The 25161-nt window shown below is 35.9% G+C and overlaps 2 protein-coding genes across 2 annotated transcripts in view; one reads left to right on the top strand and one right to left on the bottom strand.

Annotated features, from left to right (window-relative positions):
• LOC137249091 (protein tweety) overlaps positions 1–25161 on the top strand; it is a 295423-nt gene that overhangs the window by 115426 nt on the left and 154836 nt on the right. The gene's annotated exons all lie outside the window — the stretch shown is intronic.
• LOC137247543 (toll-like receptor 13) lies at positions 5745–9774 on the bottom strand. The gene is made up of 5 exons (XM_067778529.1): positions 9546–9774; positions 9364–9477; positions 8843–9250; positions 8465–8746; positions 5745–7882 (listed from the first exon to the last, which is right to left on the bottom strand). The coding sequence occupies exons 1-5, from the start codon at positions 9772–9774 to the stop codon at positions 5745–5747; spliced, it is 3171 nt and encodes a 1056-aa protein (XP_067634630.1).

Here is a 25161-nt window from a genome sequence, read left to right on the forward strand (position 1 = left end):
GACAAACATCGTCTGAGGTTCAGATTTTTTTGCGTTCAATATATTTTTCCATATTTTTGGCTAATATATTAGGAGTGAGGGAAATAGGGTGTGACAGTAGGAGTGGGAATAGGAATGGGGGTGATAGTAGAAGTTCTGTGAGTGGGAATGGGAAAGAGAGCAGGATTGGGAGCTGTGGTGTGAGTGTAAACGTGAATGACCGTGGGTGTGGTAGTTTGAGTGATAGTGTTGGCACATTGTGTGGTACATTTGGAACATTCTTAACTTCTGATAATATTTGATTATTATTATTTTTTTTTATTTAAATATTTCTTTATTAGAACTTGCTTATATAGCGAAAGAGAAATCGAAAGTTATTTATTTCAATTATTGCTAATTTAACATAGAACGCCTCGTAAGCCTCGTAAGCGTGCCCAGAAAAACCTACATACATTTAAATATATCCCTCTTCTACCCTCTTTCAGTCACCCTCACCCCATTCATTCTCCTCACTCTTTTACTACAATTTGTCTGCACTTCATCGTCATGTCACTCCACTTTTCCATATGATCCATGCATCATATCACCACTTCAATCCACTTCACTACACATTCTACAGAGTAAAAAAAAATCTAAAGTAGAATTTAAGTGCGCTGCACTACACGTACTTTGTGCGAACAGAGTTGCATTTGCAATTGCAGTTGCGTAGTTTTATATTTTATTTTTATTACTCTTTTATGATTGCTGACTAAGAAAAGAATAACGAGCAAAGCAAAATTGTTGTTTAAATTTTTTTTTTAATATTTAATGTTTTCTTGTTTGTTCATAAATATTTATTTAAGTACTTGTAACTATTTTAGAAAAGTGTTTATGTATGCGTAAGTTTGTAAAATCACATTTTAGTTGTGTATTAAATGTCATCATTGTTTTGTATTGTTGTTGTTGTTGTTGCAATGATAGGAAGTGACACTCAAATGCTCATTAACATTATGGATTCCTTGAAAATGGTTCCCGATCTCTTCGCTCACCGGCACTAAGTGGCTATCTTCTCTGATAACCAAGCGGATCCTCGGGACTTGTTCACTGGTCGAACGTCAAATAACAGACGGAGCAGAATCTGAGGTTTTCATACGACGCAATATAATAGAAGGGTTAATTGTGCTATCCACATGGTATTGGAATATTGGAGCTCAATCGACTCGAATGGATTTGAACTCAACACCTCATGTATGTCGGAGAAGAGGAGTCGAGAAAATGGGGAAACATAAGGAGTTTTATCGAAAGCTGCGGCAGCACTCAGGCAATCGAAGGCAAGTAGAGGACCCACAAACCTCCACAAGAAAAAAGCAGACATTATGTTCTTAGATCGCGTACTGACACTAGTGACCCGATGTATTAAGGGGACAGCAGCTTTCCGCACAAGAAGCCTTAAGCAGAGAAAGAGTAGTCTGGCTTAGGAGATTCATTATACCGTGGAGTGACAGCTGATGGGCAATAGCCGAGCGGGAAAAGCAAATGAACTGGGTCGAGTCGCAGTATTACACGGATTTGAGCTGAAGAAGTTGTTGAAGAGATAGACAGAAAAGAGAGAGAGAGAGAAGGGAGATGTCAGAGAGGAGAATAGACCATTTCGTAAGGAGAACGGTAGTGGATACTTTCTGTAAACGTTATCGCATGGTTCTCGCAATGATAGTAGCCTGAAGTGATGCTAGCTCCCATGCCTCCGTACATGCATTTTGCATGAAAGGTGCAAGAATGGAGTGACTTCGTAGCCTGGTATGTGGGCTGACACATTGGCAGTAGTTGGAACGACAAATCAGCCAAGCAATGTTGTCCGATAAACAACGCGCTATTAACTTCCTCCCATAACCCAGACGTTGCGCCGAAACATGTACGATGACTGAATCCGCTAAAATGATCCTAAGAATACATGCAATCTGCGCCAGCTGTGAGTACCGTGGCATATTTGGTAGCTGGTCAAGCTTTACATAAGCATTTTCTTAATTTAGTGAACAAAGACTTGATGACTGTGCTGGTTTGTTCCTGCTATGTGAATGACTGAAGAAAGCGGAGAAGGGATGCAGAGAGATACTTGCCCTCCCTTAGTATTTCTAGGTTTGGTTGAAGCGGCTGACGCGTAGACACATACAAGCCAGTGTCAGCGTGCCGTTTGTGTTACAATAAGAGCACAACTCTTCAAACTATTTCTAGAATCTAATAAAGGCTTCCAAATACTTTATACCGTACTCCACGACCTGGTGTAGATTACCCAGAAATGATGCTCCTAGTGAATGCTGTCTGGTATCCACCTCTTCGTCATCTTAACAACTCCTACACCATCGATAGGGCACTTTCCGCAAGTCTACCAATAAGACACTACCTTAGTAATTACTCCTACAAGTGAGGAAATTGTATCGCTACTTAGGGTGTAAACATCACGGTATCTCTTAAGAGCCCATTTTGGTCAGGTTTGCTTAGATGTCCGACACCCTGGCGTTTGTAGATATCTATGGCTGCCTTGACAGTAGATATACTCTTTTTGCATTAGTTCGTATATGGCGAAGTGGAAATCTAAGCGCTCTTTGACAGGAAGAATCTGTTTTGTCCTGCCCTGCCGAGCTAGTTCCTTTGCAGACCAGTTAGCCTCAATGTCCTTGTCTCCCGTGACCCATATAAAGTGTACACGGTTCTGTTGGGCCATCTACTGAAGAGATCGGTGAAAGTTTTGTTAATTAGGAATTGAAAGAGTAAGAACAAACGGACTTGAAACCGTTGGAAGACTTTCTAATAATCAACTAGTCTGAAAGAGATTTGGAGGTCTCGGTCTTATTAATAAACTTCTCCACCAACCCTACCGTTCCAACTGTAACCGGAAATGTATATGAAGATGCTGCTGTCAGCAGCGAAGCACTATTCGACTCCACCCAATCATTTGCTGCAGGGACTCTTTACCATGAGGTTGTTGTGGAAGCACAGTGGTCTGTGCTGCGAGGAAGAATACCACAACTGCAAGCATGCTTGAGTATCCTATGGTTTAATACGCCAACTGGACGTCTATCTTAAAAGCAGCGCTGAAGTTGCCGCTGCCGGGTATCCTGATATATCCAAGGGATGGATATCAAGAGCTTTACTTGACGTTGACTTTAAACCTTTAAGCTGATCATACTAGATCTGACCTTTCTCAACAAATTTAGGTTTGATGGTATTTCGAACATTTCTTCGAAAGTCTCATAAGAGGTTTAGCATCAATTAGAGTAACGAAGACGAGTCGGTTAGGCCAATAGGCCAACAATCTTTCAAAAGAACACAAAAAGCGGAAACAATGCACGCAAAGTGAATGAACTTTATGCGAAAATTTATTTTAAGAAAAAGCAGCAAAATCACCAAATCTGGTCGGAAGCGCTAAATCATGAAAAGAATAGATAACACGTTTCAGTCGTTTTTGTATTTGTTTTTAGTTGGAAAGCATTATATTCGTTTTTTCCCTTCGTTACTTTTGTAACACTTCAATAGTTACACAACGACCATTGTGAGCCAACAACATCTACTTAATGAATTTCCAATTGTTTTTTCCCCAAACATTTCATAGCAAATACTTATAAAGTTCGCAAACGAGCTTTTTTCTTACAATTTTGTCGTTAGCAGAATTTTCATCAACGCGTCGAGATCGAAACTTTGGGTTTTAATAGGGCGCGCGAGGGTTAAGAACGGCAGCGCGTTGTTTGGAGAATGAGAAGAAAGAGTGGCGCAGGCAAGCGTAGGAATGAGGAGGGAGCAAGGGAGCCTCAGCATCACATAACAAACTTACAACCAACATTCACTGATTGCTTGCGGTCAATTTTTTTGTCTGCTATGCGGTTTGGCGATTGCATTGAGCATCAGTCGCCAACAAATTGTGGTCAATACAAACAAGTTTACTAATAGAACAACTGCATGGTTGTGTGTATGTGTGTATGGGGTATCATTGTGTATTGTTTATTTACCAAAAGCTCTTTGGTTGGATTAAATGATTTTCATTGTAAACGCTGATCATGACAGCTGAGTTGGAGGGGCAGGAAAAGAGAACGGAGCTGCGCTATGAGCGATTTTTTTTTGTAATTTTATTAAATTTTATTTCGTACAACTTTAATCATGTCAAAAGATTCAAGCTCCCGGGAAAGTGTGAGCGATGAAGCTCATTTGGATTGGGAAAACTGCCTGGTGTTTTGCGTGCTTAACCACATAGGCGATACTAACTGAATTCACCAAAGCGCTCCTAAACTTAGGTTAGAATGAACAAACGCAGCAAAGCCCTTCTTCATATGATCTTCCTGAGCGACAATGAGCTTCCACCAGCAAATGTGAATAGAAATGGGTTTTGGTTTGCAGCCTTTTCATGTACCACTACAACTGCCATCAACAAGTTCATATTTTGAGAAGAGAGCAAACCCTTTATTTTAGCAACTCGGCCTTTTTACTCCTTAGCTCCGTTGGTAGGCTTCTGTATTGGTTGCGCGCTGTGTTTTTAGAAGGTTGTGGTAGTACTCAGTTAGCGCTCAGTCGAATAAATCTACCACTTCCTTTAATTATATGGGAGAGGCCAACGGCGGTAGAGAGTGACTTGCAATTGACGGTAGATTGTTGTCATCATTGGTGAGTCGTTAACGGCGCTCAGATTTTGGAGGCAATGGACAGATCATTCATATTCAACAAGCCGCGCTCTCTTTTCCACCAAGAGATTAAGGCAATGGGGCAACACTGGCAATGCTAATGAGCTGTCCTGAATCATATGCAGGCAAAAAACGGTAAGTGTTGACAAAAGAAAAGATTGACATCAGGAAGCTGATCACGAAGCGGACAGCTAATACCTGCTCCGCTTGGCTCTCACATCTGCTCACTGAGAGACATATTCAATCTGACCATGCCGCGCAGTGGGAGCACATTTCTCTCTCTTTACGTACCGCGGCTGCGTAGACTAAAGGTTTCTGGCGAGCCGTGCAAACAACTGGTACGTTGAGAAACGTCGCGCTGCCTCTAAACAATAGGACGCTCTCTAAAGTGTCACGCTGCGTACGAGCGCAGAAATCCGCGGTGTATTGCAGCGCTGTTGTGACACAGAGTAGGAAGAGATACGCCTAATTAAAAGTAAAAAACCTCAAGCAAAATAGCGAGAGTGTAAGGTTGCTTCAGATGCTGATTGTTAGGAATAATGCACGAAAACTCTGCCGAAAGTCTTGACTTAACGCGGTAGGCTTCAGCAACCATAGACTTCACTGGCTCTATCATACTATACTAGTGGACTGGTACATTCTGCCCAAGAAAGTATTCCCATGGATAAGCGTATCTGAAAGCAGAGAAAGAGGAATCCCTTCACTAAGTTGCGAGCGGCAGGCGGAGAAAGACTTGATCTCCATCGGTGCTCTAAATTAGCATCATTGGCCAAAATTACCTAGACAGCTAAGCGCCATTAAATTTTGATGCCGCTCCTTATAATAATTGTATTCTATAACATTTTAAAATGATACGGTAAAATTTAGTACAACAGAGGGCGCTGTTGTCTGATATTATCAAGCTAAACTGTTTCGGGTTCGAAATGCGGCAGTTCATGCGCCAATATGACTGCGATAACTTCGTTCGAGCTAGGTAGATAACAAGTACTAATTTATTTATATCAAGAAGTGGTTTATTACACATATATAACTTATACTTACTACTTTATTTTACTATAAATTTATATAACTTATTATAATAAATTTACACTAACAATTCAACACAAAGAACACTCTTTATACACGCGCGCTCGACAAAGCGGCATGCAATGGTATCTCATCAGAGCGTCTTTTTTCAGACTTCACGCGTTCCAAGCCACGCTTTGAATGCGGCATAGCATATCGCAACTTTTCCCAAAACCACGGATCTCCCCATTTCAAATATGTATTCATTTTCAAATAAGCGCGCAACTCTTGATCCAACTGTTCCATATCCACAAAATCACCATACATTAGTACTATTACGCGCGAACGTCCTTCGTTGAGCGCACGTTGATGCGCCATACGAAATTCCATGCGCGCCCAATCAGAGTGAATATAATGCTGTGAAAGCACAATAATAGTACGACGCGATTGTTCCACAGAATCTATAATTTGTTCAGTGATGAAAGCGCCCGCCAACCAATCGCGCACGTGTATGCAAACTTTAAAAGCATGTGCGCCTTGTTCCAAACCAGGTAGCAGTTCGTGTACAACGAAGTGTTCATCCTGATGTGAGTACGAGATGAAAGCGTCATATTTGCGATCGCGATCTAATTCCAACTCACTGATGCAACACAGGCACAATTGATGCGCATAAAGCCAAACTTGCACTTGAAATTTGTATTTATAGTAACAAAGCGCAGTGGTGATGAGGACTAGCGTGAACAACGATAAGCAGGTAAAAATAATTACAACTGCAGCATCAATGCCAAAATCAGGTAGGCAAAAATCGTGGTAAGACAGTTCGGCGAGCGGTGCCAAATGCGCGTCATTGCAATGCATCTCCAACATATCGCGGAAGCGTGCGCGATTATCTTTAACGAATGCATGCAATAGCTGTGCGCTGCAATCACAAGTCCAAGGATTGTGCGATAGGTACAGATCCCTCATAGACGCGCTGCTATTTATTGAGCGCAATAACTGTGCACTAACTGCGGTGAGTCTGTTATAACGCATATCAAGCATTTGCAAATGCGAAGTGGTGCTATTTGTGACGTCAAGTATATTGCACAAGCTCTGTAAATTATTATGTCGCAAGCCTAGTATTCTTAAGCTGCGTAGACCCCTAAGCGCAAGGCATGACTCTGCATTGGTCCAATTTAGCTCATTATTTTCTAGAAATAACACTTCTAGGCGTTGCGCTTGCGCAATACTACCACCTGCAATATTTTGCAACGCATTATATGCCAAATTGAGCTCCACAAGCGCTTGCATGGGCGGTAGTGACTGCGCACTTATGTGGCGTAGTTGATTTTGTGACAAAGTCAAATGCAGCAACCTAGTTGAAGGATGAAATAGTTGTGGTGGCAAAACCTGAAGCTGATTTCGACTCAAGTCTAGTGTTTGTAGGCACGTTTGCGCAATAAAAAGTGCTGCCGGCAATGTGCGCAATTTGTTTGCTGTTAGTCGTAGGCTCTTGAGCGCGTTGAGTGGTGTAAAGATGCGCGCTGGCAAATTTGTTATGCCGCAGCTATGTAATGTGAGATGCGCAATCAAATCAAGTTCCAAAAAGTCATCTTCATGCAGACGATTTTCGAGTCGATGATTCATCATAGTAAGTGTGTTGAGACGCTGTAAAGTTGCAAGCGCTTGACCTGGAAATGTGTCTAAGGCACCATAAAGTAATAAATCGGTTAAAGTCTGCGCAATTGGTGTAAATATTTGATTTGGCAACTGCGTAAAATTCAAGTCGATTTTTAAGCTACAAAGTGCTGAAAACTCTTTAAATAAATTGACATCCAATACCTGCGCATCACGCAACGCACTTTCATATGGTTGCGCCAGTAACTCAAGGTCACGCACGCTTTGCAAATAACTCAAATTTTGACCAAAGTGTTGCGCTGTTAGCAATGGTATCATGCCAAGTCCATGTATGTGCAAAACATTACCGCGCACGAGCGCTAGATGTGCTAGCAGTTGGGTGAATGGCACACACTTGTGTACGCTAAGAAAATGCGATGTACGCATGTTTCCCAAACGTGGTAAGCGCTCGAGTAGCTCTGTTGGTATTTGCGGATATGCGTTGCCTGAGGGCTTGCAAAATATTTCGACATCCGTCTTTTCGTAAATAGAAACCTGTAAGGCGCTGCGCTTATTTGCGCTTTTACAATCAATTTTTGCAGATTCATATTTTGTATTGTATGTGCAATTACAAGTACTGTTCATTGCAAGCGCTGTGCAATCATTAGCGCTAAAACCCAAATCAACCGCATCAGCGCAACAAAATTGCTTATATGTAATGAAGAAAATAAATATGAAATGAATGTGCACAGCGTAACGCCATCTAAACATTTTACTACCGCTCAAAAAAAAAAACCCACGAAAGATGCGCAGCGTTTATGATAGACTGATTTGCATGCATCGTTGATTTGAATAGCGCACCTCGAGTGTTGCGTCATATATACAAACAAAAGCTTTTAATTGATTAGGCGTTCACCGCATGAGCGCATGTGAAGCTGTTGACAGCAGCGTGAATGTAGCGTATCTATAAAGCGTGTATGTAATAAATATTGTTCACATTATTCGCAATTGCCAGTTGCTCTTCTTGCATTATCTTGCATCTAATTTTAGTTGTAAATTTACATGCAATTCACGTGCGCGTTGACATAATTTGCAAGCGCACGTCATTGGTTTGCCTCTCAACAAGCTGTGTGTGCTCCTAAGTGCGCTGTGAGTGTGGCATAGCACAGCGCAACTTCTCCCAAAACCATGCTTCGCCCCACTTTAAGTAGGTATTCATTTTCAAGTAAGCGCACAGCCTTGGTCCATTTCTTCCGTATGCTCTAAATCACCGTAAGCCACAGTTATAATACGCTCACGTCCTGCATTGAGTGCGCGCTGATGCGTCATACGAAATTCTTGCAGCGCCCAATCGGATTTCATGAAATGTTTAGATACCACTATAATAGTGCGTCGCGATTGCTCCACCGAATCTGTGATTTGCTCGGCAATAAAAGCGCCCACTATCCAGTCACGCGCATGTATGTACACCTTAAACGCTGATTTGCCCCGCTCCAAACCTGGTACTAGTTTGTGTTCTACAAAGCGTTCATCCTCATGCGCGTATGATATAAAGGTATCGTATTTGCGTTAACGATCCAATTCTACTTCGCTTATGCAACGTAAGCACCAACCATGCGCGTATAACCAAATTTTTGTTTCCAACTGATACTTGTAATAACAAAGCGTGAGCGTTATTGAAAGTAAACTAAGCGCTGAGAGGCTTGTGAATGTTAATACCAGTGTTGCATCAACACGCAAATCGGGTGCGCAGAAATCATTGTAGGCTAACTTGAAGAGTGGCGCCAAATGCGTATCATTACAGACCACATGCTCCAATTCCGGAAAACGTATGTAATGACCGCGCACAAATGTATATAATGGCTGCGCGCTGGAATCGCAAGCCCAAGGATTATGCGCGAGGTGTACATGACGCAGTGTTTTGCTATCATTAAGCGCGCATAATAACTGTGCACTTATGCGCTTTACCTTATTTTCACGCGCAGTTAAAATTTGTGCAACTCTGGCAAACGTGCGCCTAGCTGATCGCACAAATAACGCAGTGAATTATTTTGTAATGAAAGTAATTCTAAGTTGCTTAAACTATCAAACACGCTGCAGGATTCAGCTAAGGTCAAGTCTAACTTGTTATCACTCAGTAATAATTCACGCAAATGTCGCGCATGCGCAAATGTGCCAAATTCAAGCACGCCTAACTCATTCTTATCCACATGAAAGCGCAAAAGCATATTCTTGGCAGCGTTCGTAGCTTATATCGTTTAAAGTGCAAGCGTTCGAGTGCTACAAGTGGTGCAAATAAATACGCCGGCAGCACACTTATGTTGCATACTTCGAGGTAGAGCTCTTTCAGCGCACGCAGCGTCACAAAATCATAATCGCCGAGGCGCGCATCCAGCTGATGCCCGTTTAAATTTAATGACTCCAAATTGTTCAATCGCTCAAGTTCTTTGCGTGGAAAGTTGCGCAATTTGCCTACCAAATAAAGATCTCGCAGCGTACGCGTTAGTGGCGCTAAAAGTTGGACTGGTAGTTGTACAAAATTCATGAATATTGTTAATGCATGCAGTTTTGTGAATGCGATGAAGAGGTCCGCGCCTAGCTGTTGCGTCGTAGGTGTAGCAGCCAGTTATAAAACTCTCAATAAATATAAACCTTGCTGGTGATGTAGGTGTTGCGGAATTTGTGCTATCAACTCCAAACTTCTGACATTGTGCAAATAACTCAAATTTTCACCGAAGTGTTGTTGCTTCAAATTAGGCATAAACTCTAGCCCAATCACCTGTAAGTTCTCGCTTTGGTTTAGTACCAACTGTGTCAGCATTTCAGTGAAGGGCAAACAATAATGCACAGCAATGAACCTTGCTTTACGTAGAGATCCCAAGCGCGGCAAGCGCGCAAGTAAGTCCATTGCACCCAACACCTATAAGTCCTTGACATTGAATATCAACTACATCTGTATCTTGCACTGTGATACGTACGCGCGCTGTGTCTTCAGTATTGCTACAATAAACCGGAAATGATTTATACGCGTTATAGGTGCAATTGCAGCTATCGCGTGCGGAAATCTGTGTGCAATCATTCGTGTTGAAGTTGCGCGCATTGCCTGCATGCTCACAGTGTACGTTTGAGAAGAGTGACACGAAAACGGCAAATAATATTTTGAAAGCACTTAACTTAATATCACTGCATGCGCATAACATTTCCGCGCTTTCGAAAAATAAATAACTGCACTCCAAGGGCTTATTTGCTCACTAAATGTGCTTATAAGCTCATTAAATATTAACAAATACAATAAAGTTATTCAATTGTTTGCCATGACGCGCGAAAGAAGGGATTGGTTACGGAAGGGATTTAGAATCTATAACAACGATATCATGTAATATGTTATATCCCAGAAGCATGCGATTCTGTGAATCCGGTAGCACCTTTGACGTTGAATTTGCAGATCATCCGCGGAGAGTTTCTTAGAAATAGAGGCAGTCGTAAGGCTTTATTTATCTAGATTGCGAAATGTAGACAGATCGACGGAGACTTTCTAGCATATGGACTTGATTTACTTAATGAAACTGTCAGTTACGTTTTTAGGCATTTGTAACACCCTGTGTTGGGAAAAAATTTAATTAATTGTTTTGAACCTTTGGAGCGCAATTTTACTTTTTAGCACACTTAACTTTTCCCTGAAAAATTTTTGAGAGTCAGATCTTTCTAACAAAAACACCCACCGGCAGGTGTCGCTCTGTAGACTCAAACAGTTCACAAAAATAACAACTTTCTTAACCGTTTACAGGATCTTGAACGTTCAATAAAGCGCCCCAGTCATCATCATTAATTGAAGAAGTCACGCAATATATCCCAGTTTCGCGATAACTGGTGCCAATTGGGAGTACCAAGGGCATCCCTGTCTATGTCAACTATGTGGTGCCCCGCCCCCAACACCCCTCCCAACTTACTTTATTGGCCGGATCCTCTCCGTCCATTCGCATAACATGACCTACCAAGCAAAGCCTTTGAATTTTTATTCGCTGCATTATCTTCATATCTGCGTAAAGCTCATACGGCTCATCCTTATACATCCTTCGATACTCGTCGTAGGCATCATGTCTAGGACCATAAATCTTCCGGAAAAGCCCCAGCCAACTTTTCGTTTGCGTAACTGGCGTCAATTGAAAACATCAAGAACTTTAATTGTACGCTTGGTCCTTCCCAACGTTGGGCGCCGATGAGAATACCTTCTGGATTTTAAGCAAACTAAAAAATATTTCTTCCACACATTTAAGTGATTTAAAAATTTCAAAATTATTTTGTTTTTAAAATATGATTGTTTTCAAATTTTCAGATGTTATTGCTATCCTTCGTACACTTTCATTAATGTGTTGTACACAAATTTCCAACACTTAACATTGCATTTAATAAAGAGTGGGGAAACATGAATTTATCTTTTGTAAATGAGAAATAACAGTCAAAGCACTCAAGTTTCCACTTCTTCCTCTTCTTGTGCATTTTAACTTATAATAAAGAAAACGAAAAACCACAAGTCATTGCAAACATCAGAAATCCATAAGCTTGAAGTGGAAAGATTGGTTGATTATGTGAGTGGTGCTGAGAGTGAGTGAGTGAGTGAATGACTGAGTACCCCACTTGTCTTTTTTAAGAGTAGGCTCTTAAGAAAATTAAAATTTTGTGTTCAAAAGTGTTAGGGGAAAATAAAAAAAAAGATTTGAAAAAAATTCAAGATAATTTATAGAAAAATAAATAATTCCAAAAAAAGATGTTTGTGTATCTAGAAAAGCTAAAGTACGATAAATCTGAAAATGTTTTTCCAAAAAAATGTAAAAAAAATACTTCAAAATAAAATTACATTCAACGCATAAAAAAAATTGATAATAAAAACTTTCCAAAAATTTCTGATTTATCTCACAAATGTCTTTCTCTTTTTATTATAATTTATTTATTTAATTTTTTATAGAGAAAATAATTTTATTTATAAAACATTTTTTTATTTCCTGGCCATTTCTTAAAAAAAATCAAATTTAAAAAAGAAAAACAACATTTTTTGAAAAAACTAATTTTTTATTATACTTTTTATTAAAAAATAGTTCTTAATTGCTCTGTCTATTTTTTTAAAAAAACAATAAAAGTTTCCAAAAATATGTCCTTTTTATTTATTTATTAGTTTTTTTACAACATGGTTTTAATTTTTCCTAGAGAAAACATTTCAAACACACTTATAAAAAAAGAATCTTTTGTTAAAGAAAACTATTACTTTCTCATTTTTTTTTTTTTGTTACTTGACAAATCTAAAGTTTAAGTTTTACCGAAACAATAACGAAAATTACCATAAAACTTTTGATGGAAAAAAACTGTCTTAAAAAATTAAAATTTACCAAACAACTTTTTTTAACAAAATTTTTAATTTTTTTTTTCAAACATTTTTTTCACATTCATAAAAACGGACTATTTTTTTAACTTTGTAATTTTTGTATAAACTTTTTTCTGAAATATGTTAAAGCGAAAAACTGTCATTCAAAATATAATTTTTAAATGTACTAAAAAACAATCATAAAAATTTACCATAAAATTGTTTTTATTAATTTGAAAAATTTCTTTCTCCTTCAGTAAAAAGGAAATATATTTTAATACATTTTATTTATTAATTTTTTAAAACATTTTTTTTTAGTTTTTCATACAGGAAATTTAATTTAAAAGAACACTTCTTTTTTATAAGATCTTTTATCAAGGAAGTTCTATAAATAGAACAAAAATAGCAACTAGTTTCTCTGAAAACCGCCTTACAAACATGCATAACTTCAACACATAACTACATACGAAGTATGTGATGTGTAGAAGACTAATATATGCAAAGGAAGGCAATTGGGAAAACTTTACATCAACTAAGGCATGACGTGGCTGAATGCGTTTGTAACCATTCCAACTATCGTAGGATTGCGGGTTCGAATCCTACTCCCGGGATAAAAGGCTTTGAAGAGATTTACAAGGTATAATCGAAACAGCTGTCGCCTTGTCCGTCCTGATGTCACGTTGTTTAAATTTTTCCCAAATTATTGAAGAAAACAAATCTTATTTCTAAAAATTTTTAAAATATTAGAACTGAAACTTTACCAATTTAAAATTATTGTTTTTATAAAAAAATAGCAAATATTTACCAAAATGCTTCTTTCGTCTTATATATCTCAAAAATTTCTTTCTCCTTCATTAAAAAGTACATTTTTTATTAAACTAAACTTTTTTAGTTTTTTATAAAATTTTATTTTTAATTTAAAGCAATTTAACTAAAAACATTTTATACTAAAAAAAAAAAAAGTTTTTATTAAAAAACATCTCTTTTTAAAATAAAAAAACTTTTATAATAAAGTCTTAAATATTTATATTTAAAAATGACTGAAATAAATTTATGAAATTAATTAAAAAATTTGAAAAGTACGGAAACTTGAAAAAATTCAAAAAAATCAAATTAAAAATTCAATAAAAAAATTTTAAAGTACTGAAATTTTAAAAAAAATCAAAAAAGGTGAAAGCAAGTGTTGCATAAATTAGGGAATCAAATAAATTAAAACATACATTTTGGAAAAATAACTTAAAAACAATTTTAAAATTTAGAAAAACCTTCTTAAAAGAAAAAAACAAAAATGAACGAAAGTTTGCAAAGGGACAAATAATAAATTTAGTTTCATTTGCCAAACTAAAACTCCCAATTGCTGGTAAATCAAGAAATTTTTATTTCTTGAAAATTTTCAATTTTATACCTTTATATTAAGTCGCTTTCATGTTTGTCCCCTCATTTCCATACGAATTTTTAACCCACAGAAGTCTTTTTCGGTAACTTCCCGATGAGCTAGACACTTGATACTTAGAGCATAGTTCAGATCTGGGAGACATTACAATGCAAGTGAAAAAAAAATCCGCTAAGTGGCGCACGAATCGAGATATACAGAAAATTTATTTTAAAATGGAAATTTTGCGATCGACTTTTAACTAACTTCTCGGTGATCCAGAGAGTTGGAACTTAGCACATAGTTTGCGAGTCGATGGCACTACAATTCGTGGAAAACCAAATGCCGCCAGGTGGCAGACGAATCGAGATAAACGAAAATCCCTGAAAAAACGCAGGAACTCTTGCGATCGATTTTTAAGTAACTTCCCGGTGAGCTAGAGACCTGAAACTTGGGCCATGAGTCAGAACCCGGTGACAATACAATATTTGATCAAAAAAATGTCGCTAGGTGGCGCATGGATCGAGATATTAAGGAAATTACTTTTGATTTGGAAATCTTTCAATCCATTTTTAACAAACTTCCCGGTGACCTAGAGACTTGAACTTGGCACTTAGTTTGAGCCTTGGTGACAATACAATTTACAGAAAACAAAATTCCGCTAGGTGGCGCGCTAAGTGAGATAACTACAAATCCTTGAAAAACGAGGGGAATCTTGCGATCAATTTTTTAGTCACATTTCGGTGAGCTGGATATATGAAACTTGAGCCGTGAGTCAGAACCCGTTGACAATAAAATATTCTGTCAAAAAAATTTTGCTAGGTGGCGCATGGATCGAGATATTAAGAAAATTAATATTGATTTGGGAATATTTCAATCCATTTCTAACTAACTTCCCGGTTACCTAGAAAGTTGAAACTTAGCACACAGTTTGCGAGTCGATGGCACTACAATTCGTGGAAAACCAAATGCCGCCAGGTGGCAGACGAATCGAGATAAACGAAAATCCCTGAAAAAACGAAGGGAATCTTGCGATCGATTTTTAAGTAACTTCCCGGTGAGCTAGAGACCTGAAACTTGGGCCGTGAGTCAGAACCCGGTGACAATGCAATATTTGATCAAAAAATTTCGCTAGGTGGAGCATGGATCGAGATATTAAGAAAATTAATTTTGATTTGGGAATCTTTCAATCCATTTTTAACTAACTTCCCGGTGACCTAGAAACTTGAAACTTGGCACACAGTTCGAGGCTTGGTGACGATACAATTTATAGAAACGAAGTTCCGCTAGGTGGTGTGCTAGTTGAGATAACTTCAAATCCCTGAAAAACGAGGGGAATCTTGCGATCAATTTTTGAGTAACTTGCCGGTGAGCTAGAGTTGGAAGTTGGGCCGTGGGTCAGAACCCGGTGATAATGCAACCTTTGATCAAAAAAAATCGCTAGGTGGCGCACGCGGATCGAGATGGTAAGAAAACAAACTTTAATTTGGGAATCTTTCAATCCATATTTAACTAACTTCCCGGTTACCTAGAGACTTGAGGCCTGGTGACAATACAACCTATAAAAAACAAAATTCCGCTAGGTGACGCACTAGTCAAGATAACATTTATATGTGACGCAATGACCTGGCCAATGACAAAGGCGGTACAATCTTGGTTAAAAGAAAACTTTTTTTGAAAGCTTTAAAGCTCGTGAATTAAACAAAATTTTGAAATTAATAAACTAAATGTTAAAAAATTCAAAATTTTCTTAGATTTTCAAGAAAATTATCTTTCACAACAAGCGCAAAAATATATTTTTTCCACAACTAAAATATGCTAGCATAGTTATTTTCAAAACAGTGTTACCATTTATCGCCAAAATTGGCAATTTTGAGGTTTATTATTATATTTTGTTTATAATTTTTTTTTATTATAACGGAGAGCACCAAATTTGATTTTGGAATTTAAAGAAGGTTTGAGTAAAAGTATATTCAATAACAATTTAAAAATGTTATAGATGGCAACACCAAAACCTGAAATGAAGAGCTAAATAGCTTCGACTAATTTATTAGTGAAATTTGATTGAATTATATTGCTAGAGAAAGCTACCTAAATTTAAGTATTTTATGATTTTACTCATTGAATCAAATTTCAAAGGAAAAATTTTTCACAAAACAAAGTTGCCAACTGATGCAAAAACTGAATTTGAATAGACACGTCAGTTGGAAAGCTGCAATCGCTGTTATTCATAAAGTATTGGGAGGAATCTCACTAAAAACCGACATTTCTCTATGATCACATTGGGAAAGTTGGAAAATATTTTAGAAAGAGGTTGCCATTCGATTCATAAAAAGATGCAATATAACAAAAGAATTAGAGATTCGTAAACAAGTGATTGGTCATCAAACGGTAGGGGAAATCTTTATATAAACCAAAGTAGCCTTGCTGAGTAAAATTTCTAAAGAGGTAAAAAGAGTATTGCCACTTGGTTCATAAACAAACTTAATAAGAGAAAGAAATGTTCAAACCGTAAGTTTATTTTCGCACAAAATAGTAAAATAATTGCTTATTTAAACCTCAAATGCAATTTCTGAACAAAAATAGCTAAAAAGATAATATTTTACAAAAAGGGTTGCCACCTGAGTTATAAATAAATTTATGAACGCAGCAAATTTTTTTAACCGTGTTTTAGCCTCACTCTGGTTAGGAAGCTCCTTCTAAAACTGGAAAACACTTTTTCAGTAACAAACTCTTCTGAATTTCTAAGCAAATTTTTCAAAGACAAAGTTACCAACTATTTCATAAGCAAATTTGAAATGGCAGACAATTTACAAAGTTTTTTTTTCAAAAAATATTAGACGACATTCTTATTTTAACACAAATATATTATCGGAAATAAATACTCAAAAGGCAAAATTCTCAGCAAAAGGTTGCCACCTGATTCATAAATAATTACAAAAGGTAGAGAAATAAAGAATTAAATAATGTTTCATTAATTTGCTCACCAATCAGTAAGAGAAATATTCACTAAAAATCAAAAAGATTTTAGAATCAAATTTAATTCAAATATTTTTAAAGAAGGCTGTCATTTAATTTTAAAATCTTAAAAAATAGCTAAAATTTTCGTACATTTTAAAATTTGGAAGTAATTTGTGCGACTCATTACGTCTCAATGATTTTCCGACAGCGTGTATATTTTTGTATTTTGGAAAGATTTTCCGATATCTCTAGTCAAAATTAGTTTGGAGACAAATGAGTTTCGGCGCTTGTAGCATCTTCATTGTCATTTTTCGTTCTCGAGAGATGCTGCAGATGGCATAACTCCAAAAGCGGTTTGTCTCGAAAACGAATTTGACTAGGGATGATGGAAAATCGTTTCAATATACCGCAATTTGTATGAGTTGTGGTATTTACTATAAAAATTTTGATTTTTCTTTAAATTTTTCAAAAGTTTTTGTTACCATGCAGATTTCTGAGGATAGATTTAGTTTCTGCGAATTTTGAAATGTACATTTTTCTTTCATACAATTTATACGAAAAAGAGTGTGCATCTCAAAACTCATATTTACTGAATCCATCCCTGTACTTTTATGTAGAACTCTTTAATTACTGATGTAATTTTGTTACCTTATTCGTAGTTTAAATATTTATTCAAACTATTTGTGCTCTTTTCTGCTTGTCACTAAATTCTACTCAAAGAAATAACTATAAACTTCCAAACAAGAATTTAAGAAATTTCACTACGTCTTCTTCAGCTACTTTCTCAAACATTCAATTCAATCGTTATTTCAACTAAATACACATTGTATTTAAAAGCATTTTATTTTCACTTTAGTTTAAACTACATATAAGAATGTTTTCAAATATCCACTTCCTGTCTTTCAAGCGACCGATTACCTGCTCATTGCTATTTTTCAACATTGCATAGCCTATCTTTAGGCGTAAAGGCATTGCTTAGCAAGCTATAGCAATGCCAACTAAATGAGAGATGGCGTAGTACGTGTGTATGTATGTATGTGTTTGTGTCCATTCCGAAAAAAAAACCGAGACAAACCACTGAACTCTAACGAGTTAACTAAAAATGTAAATCAAATAAAATTTCCTATATAAATTGCTTTGCTGCAAAAGGCCAAATGTGGCTCGCTCATGCTAGTTTTTGTTGGCTTGCATTGTACGTTATAAATATAAAACAACTGGACTAGTTGTATGCTCATCTAAAATTGTTAATTGAATTTTAAATGTGGATATATATGCAAATATATGTATGCTATTTGATATTTTATATATGTTTGTATTAGTGCAAATTAGGGATATCTAGCAGCACACAGGAATCAATATCGCATCTTTCATGTACGCTTTATCGGAATCAGAACCGAAAGCGAAGTCAAAAAAGGATTGAAGCCGGCATACTATATGAATATATATTTAGTTTAGAGAAAGTAAAACTAAAGTCGCCTCATAACTGCCAAAAGCATTCAACCCATTGTACTTTAATACGAGATGAGATGTCTAATTCAGTAGAAAGTTTCGATATTTTCGAAATGGCAGCACCGTAAGATCCCTAGTGCAAAAAGATTTAAATATACATATTTGTGTAAAATTGTATGTATTATTCGTTTATATGATTTGACTATTGAAAGTTTGTTGTGAAATTAAATTTTACTCCATCGATTTTTTCGAACAAATTTCACAAATTCAAAAAGCGTGCAAAACACTCACAGATTGCAACATTTATATGTGAGTATGTGAATTAGTCAGTTGCGAATTTTATATAAAATTGCGTTTGAAGTACAGAAAATTTCCATAATACTATGATTTCTCTATAATTGGAGATAGCGTTAGAATTGCCGGGCAGTTAGCTACCATTTTGCGGCTCTCTTAGCATTTTCGCTAGAATTAGTCTCAATTCAAAGTACTAATCACTTCTACGAAGTGAATTTATTTAGCAATACTTTTTTTATTTATTTATGAGCAAAGAACTAGATAGAGAAATGCTTAGTTAGTTAGTCACGGAATTTTTGTACGCATCATCATACTACGGACTTTACTCTTTTTTTCCTAATTACTCCCATACTACTTTTTTCAGCTACAACTTCTTCTTTAGTCCACTATAAAAATGTTTATTTGACTATTACTGAATTTTTTCTATATGCATAGCTTTTTTTATATTTTTTTAAATTATTTTTCTACTACTTTTTTATATATTTTTATATTTACTACTATACTGTATCTTCCTACAACAGTTTCATTACTACTTTACTACCTTTTCGTAATATTATATTCCTTTATATACTAATTTTTTATATTTACCCCTTTTTTCATTATTATATATACTTTGCTTTTATTACATATTACTCTTAAGCTATTTATTTATACTGTTCATTTATATTCACTTTTTATACTACTTTTCATATTACATCTAAAATATGTGAGGTAATAATTCTTTTCCTATTCATGTACTACTGTTTCCTAGCTACTACTTTACTATTTTTTCCTTCTGCTACACAGTTTTTGCATATACTAGTACGCTATTAATTGTTTACTACTTTTCTCCTAATTACTACTATATTACCTTTTTCCAAATAGAAACTTTTCCTTAGTAATGCTATTAAAATGTTTGCTTGACTACACAGTAATTATTATTATTTTATTTTTAAAGTCTTTTTTTAATTCCTACTTCTATAGTAAGTTATTACTACTTTTATTATATTTTTTTCTATTCACTATTATACTGTATCTATCAGCAACAATTTCATTACTATCTTTTCGTAATAATCCATCCCTCTATTTACTACTTTTTTATTCTTTTTATTACTTTGCCTTTATTACTTACCACTCTTAAGCTATTAACACTCTTTCCTCTACTCCTTTTTAGTTTAATCATCAAAAATCAACTAGAAATAAACCTTATTACTAGCGATACAATACAACTTTTTTTTCATATACTTTTACGCTAATATTATTATTTGTTTGTAACTTTTATAGAAAATTTTCTTTTACTACTATACTACTTTTTCTGTCAATAAATACTACATTTTTTTACACTATTATGTAACTTGATGTTGCAACTACAGTGCTTATATTTACAAAATTTTGCTTGTTTTCTACTACTTTTTTTATTTACTCCTTGTTTTACTCATACTACTTTTCTTGTTGTTATTAATATTTTTTTACTCTCTTTGAGGTAAAAGTCTTAGACTGTTTCTACTCTTCATTAATGAGTTTGATTTCTGCTACTAACTACTTTTTTTTATTTCACTACTCTTTATTTATATTTTCATCACTCTTCGGTTGTATTTTTGATTTCCACTATTACACAATTTTTTTATTCAATTCATAAATATTACTTTTCAACAGTGCTATAGTACATTTTCTTCAACTACTAATATATTCTTCATATAAACAGCATTTACCACCAAATTGGCCTTAAAATTCTTCCGAACTGCTTGTGGCCTTTTAGTGCACACTAAAATGCTGCATTTCAAGTTGTTTCTAGCCTTATTAATATTATAGGTCCTATACACTGTGATTTTACCTACTTTCACCTTGCTCTTTCACTAAACCGTTTATTTTCATTTATGCCTTTTTCAAAAAAAATTAAAGCGCCACTCAATTACTGCCCTTAGTAGCAAATTAGCATTGCTCCCAAGTGAATCCTTGCAACATCGCTGCATGAATTTTGCAAAGCGCGTGAATAAAATGGATATATACATAGTTTTATATTTATTCCTAGTATATAGTTGGATAGATGTGAAAAATGAATTTATCCCTCTATAATATATCGTACGCACATGCATACAACCACACAAATGTTATACACCCAGTCTTCAGCAAACACCCATTTATACATGCATTTTATAATGTAAATATATCCATTTTACATAACTGATTTGCAGTTTTCATTTCCATTATATTTCGCATTGCAAATGCTTCCACGCCTGCATGGATTATGAAAGCGCTATATTTTTTTTTATTTTATTTTTCTCCTTTTTGTTTTATTTTGACTTTGCTTTTGCATTCGCATCCAATTGCTGTGCGCTATGGTGCTTGGACGTCCTTGCAAACCATTCAACTCGTTCACTTCCGGTTAGCATACAAATCACTATTTGCTTCCACTACACGTAAACGCACACACACACACATACATGCTTGCAACAGCAATCACTGGAGTAGCGCAACTTTTCCTTGCTGCAAGTACCCAATCTGTATGAGGTCTCTTTTTGTGTATGGTGCAAAGGTTATGTGTACGTAAATTTTTGGTGAAGCGAGAATGGGCGTTTGGTAGTATTTAAATTATTTACATTTTTCTTTTCTTATTTATGACAAGTAATAAACAACTTTATCTAAAAACAAGTAAGGAAGGCTAAGTTCGGGTGTAACCGAACATAACATACTCAGTTGAGAGCTATGGAGACAAAATAAGGAAAATCAATCTGGGGTAACCCTGGAATGTGGTTGTATAACATGTGTATCAAATGAAAGGTATTAAAGAGTATTTTAAGAGAGAGTAGGCCATAGTTCTATGGATGAACGCCATTTAGGGATATCGCCATAAAGGTAGACCAGGGCTGACTCTAGAATTTGTTTGTACGATATGGGTATCAAATGAAAGGTGTTACTGAGCATTTTAAGAGGGAGTGGGCCTTAGGTCTATCGGTGGACGCCTTTTCGAGATGTCCCCATTAAGGTGGACCAGGGGTGATTCTATAATGTGTTTGTACGATATGGGTATCAAATGAAAGCTGTTAATGAGTATTTTGAAAAGGAGTGATCCTTAGTTCCATAGGGGGTGTTCCACCAGGGGTGTCTGTACGATATGTGCATCAAACGAAAGGTGTTACTGAGCATTTTAAGAGGGAGTGGGCATTAGGTCTATAGGTGGACGCCCTTTCGAGATATCGCCATTAGGGTGGGCCAGGGGTGACTCTAGAATGTTTGTACGATATGGGTATCAAACGAAAGGTGTTACTGAGCATTTTAAGAGGGAGTGGGCATTAGGTCTATAGGTGGACGCCTTTTCGAGATATCGCCATTAGGGTGGGCCAGGGGTGACTCTAGAATGTGTTTGTACGATATGGGTATCAAATGAAAGGTGGTAATGAGTATTTTAAAAGGGAGTAATCCTTAGTTCTATTTACTGAGCATTTTAAGAGGGAGTGGGCATTAGGTCTATAGGTGGACGCCTTTTCGAGATATCGCCATTAGGGTGGGACAGGGGTGACTCTAGAATGTTTGTACGATATGGGTATCAAACGAAAGGTGTTACTGAGCATTTTAAGAGGGAGTGGACATTAGGTCTATAGGTGGACGCCTTTTCGAGATATCGCCATTAGGGTGGGCCAGGGGTGACTCTAGAATGTTTGTACGATATGGGTATCAAACGAAAGGTGTTACTGAGCATTTTAAGAGGGAGTGGACATTAGGTCTATAGGTGGACGCCTTTTCGAGATATCGCCATTAGGGTGGGCCAGGGTGACTCTAGAATGTGTTTGTACGATATGGGTATCAAATGAAAGGTGGTAATGAGTATTTTAAAAGGGAGTAATCCTTAGTTCTATAGGTGGACGCCTTTTCGAAATATCGCCATTAGGGTGGGCCAGGTGTGACTCTAGAATGTTTGTACGATATGGGTATCAAACGAAAGCTGTTACTGAGCATTTTAAGAGGGAGTGGGCATTAGGTCTATAGGTGGACGCCTTTTCGAGATATCGCCATTAGGGTGGGCCAGGGGTGACTCTAGAATGTTTGTACGATATGGGTATCAAACGAAAGGTGTTACTGAGCATTTTAAGAGGGAGTGGACACTAGGTCTATAGGTGGACGCCTTTTCGAGATATCGCCATTAGGGTGGGCCAGGGGTGACTCTAGAATGTTTGTACGATATGGGTATCAAACGAAAGGTGTTACTGAGCATTTTAAGAGGGAGGGGGCATTAGGTCTATAGGTGGACGCCTTTTCGAGATATCGCCATTAGGGTGGGACAGGGGTGACTCTGGTATGTTTTTGTACGATATGGATATCAAATTAAAGGTATTAATGAGGGTTTTAAAAACGAGTGGCCCTTAGATGTATATGTGAAGGCGTTCTCGCGATATCGACTAAAATGTGGACCAGGTGATCCAGAAAATCATCTGTCGGGTACTGCTAATTTATTTATATATGCAATACCACTAACAGTATTCCTGCCAAGATTCCAAGGGCTGTTGATTTCGCCTTGTAGAACTTTTTCATTTTCTTCTACTTAATATGGTAGGTGTCACACCCATTTTACAAAGGTTTTTCCAAAGTTATATTTTGCGTCAATAAACCAATCCAGTTACCATGTTTCATCCCTTTTTTCGTGTTTCGTATAGAATTATGGCATTTTTTTCATTTTTCGTAATTTTCGATATCGATAAAGTGGGCGTGGTTATGGTCAGATTTCGCCCATTTTTTATACCAAGAAAAAGTGAGCTCAGGTAAGTACGTGGGATAAGTTTAGTAAAGATATATCGGATTTTGCTCAAGTTATTGTGTTAATGGCCGAGCGGAAGGACAGACGGTGGACTGTGTATAAAAACTGGGCGTGGCTTCCACCGATTTCGCCCATTTTCACAGAGAAGAGTTACCGTCATAGAATCTATGCTCCTACCAAATTTGAGAAGGATTGGTAAATTTTTGTTCGACTTATGGCAATAAAAGTATTCTAGACAAACTAAATGAAAATGGGCGGAGCCACGCCCATTTTGAAATTTTCTTTTATTTTTGTATTTTGTTGCATCATATCATTACTGGAGTTGAATTTTGACTTAATTTACTTATATACAGTAAAGATATTAAATTTTTTGTTAAAATTTGAATTTTAAAAAATTTTTTTTTAAAAAGTGGGCGTGTTCTTCATCCAATTTTGCTAATTTTTATTTAGCACATATAGAGTAATAGTAGTAACGTTCCTGCCAAATTTCATCATGATATCTTCAACGACTGCCAAATTACAGCTTGCAAAACTTTTAAATTACCTTCTTGTAAAAGTGGGCGGTGCCACGCCCATTGTCAAAAATCTTACTAATTTTCTATTCTGCGTCATAAGTTCAACCCATCTACCAAGTTTCGTCGCTTTATCTGTCTTTTGTAATGAGTTATCGCACTTTTTCGGTTTTTCGAAATTTTCGATATCGAAAAAGTGGGCGTGGTTATCGTCCGATATCGTTCGTTTTAAATAGCGATCTGAGATGAGTGCTCAGGAACCTACATACCAAATTTCATCAAGATACCTCAAAATTTACTCAAGTTATCGTGTTAACGGACGGACGGACGGACGGACATGGCTCAATCAAATTTTTTTTCGATCCTGATTATTTTGATATATGGAAGTCTATATCTATCTCGATTCCTTTATATATGTACAACCAACCGTTATCCAATCAAACTTAATATACTCTGTGAGCTCTGCTCAACTGAGTATAATAATAAGAATTAAAAAAAAACAAATTTCAAGATTTTTCACTATTTTACCAAATTTTCAGGTTTTTCTATTCGCTTTTCAATGAAATAAACGTTTTATAAAAACAAAAAGAACAATTTTATCAAAATTTTTTAAATAGCGTTTGGGCTTTTTAGTTTTGAAAACATTGTCAAAATTTATTTTTCTTTTTTTAATTAAACATTTGATTTTGAAAAACCTTTTTCTTCACTTATAATTTAATTTGGGATGAACATTTTTTTAATTAAATTTTTGAAAAAAAAACTAAATTTGTTAAACTTTTATTTCTTTAAATGTGTGAAAATTTCATTTTAATTTCTGATAAAAGAAAATTTAAGAGCAGAAAAGTAAAAACTTTTGAAACTCCTTTCATTAAAAGCATAACTAATTTCAAAATTAAAAAAAAAAAACTAAATTTGTTTACTTTTTTAAATTTATAATTTGCTTGCATTAAGCATTTACATTTTCCTCCACAAACAATATTTGAAAATAATTTTTAAAATTGTTTTTAGAAAAAAACTTTGTTTTTATATTTTATTAACAATAAAAAATATTTAAACAAAAATTTTTTTTTAGTTTGTTGATTTAGAAAATATTTTTTAAACTTTTAGGCAAAAAGATTTTAACTTATTGATTTAGAAAATTTTTTTTTTTATTGTTGACTTTAATTTGTGACAAAATTTGAAAAAAAAAAAAACTTTATAAATTTTAAGTGAAAAAAATGTGTGTAAGAAAAAATAAAATATCTGCAACTGGC

This window comes from Eurosta solidaginis, chromosome 4 (assembly GCF_040869045.1).
Source record: "Eurosta solidaginis isolate ZX-2024a chromosome 4, ASM4086904v1, whole genome shotgun sequence".
Classification (NCBI taxonomy): Eukaryota; Metazoa; Arthropoda; class Insecta; order Diptera; family Tephritidae; genus Eurosta; species Eurosta solidaginis.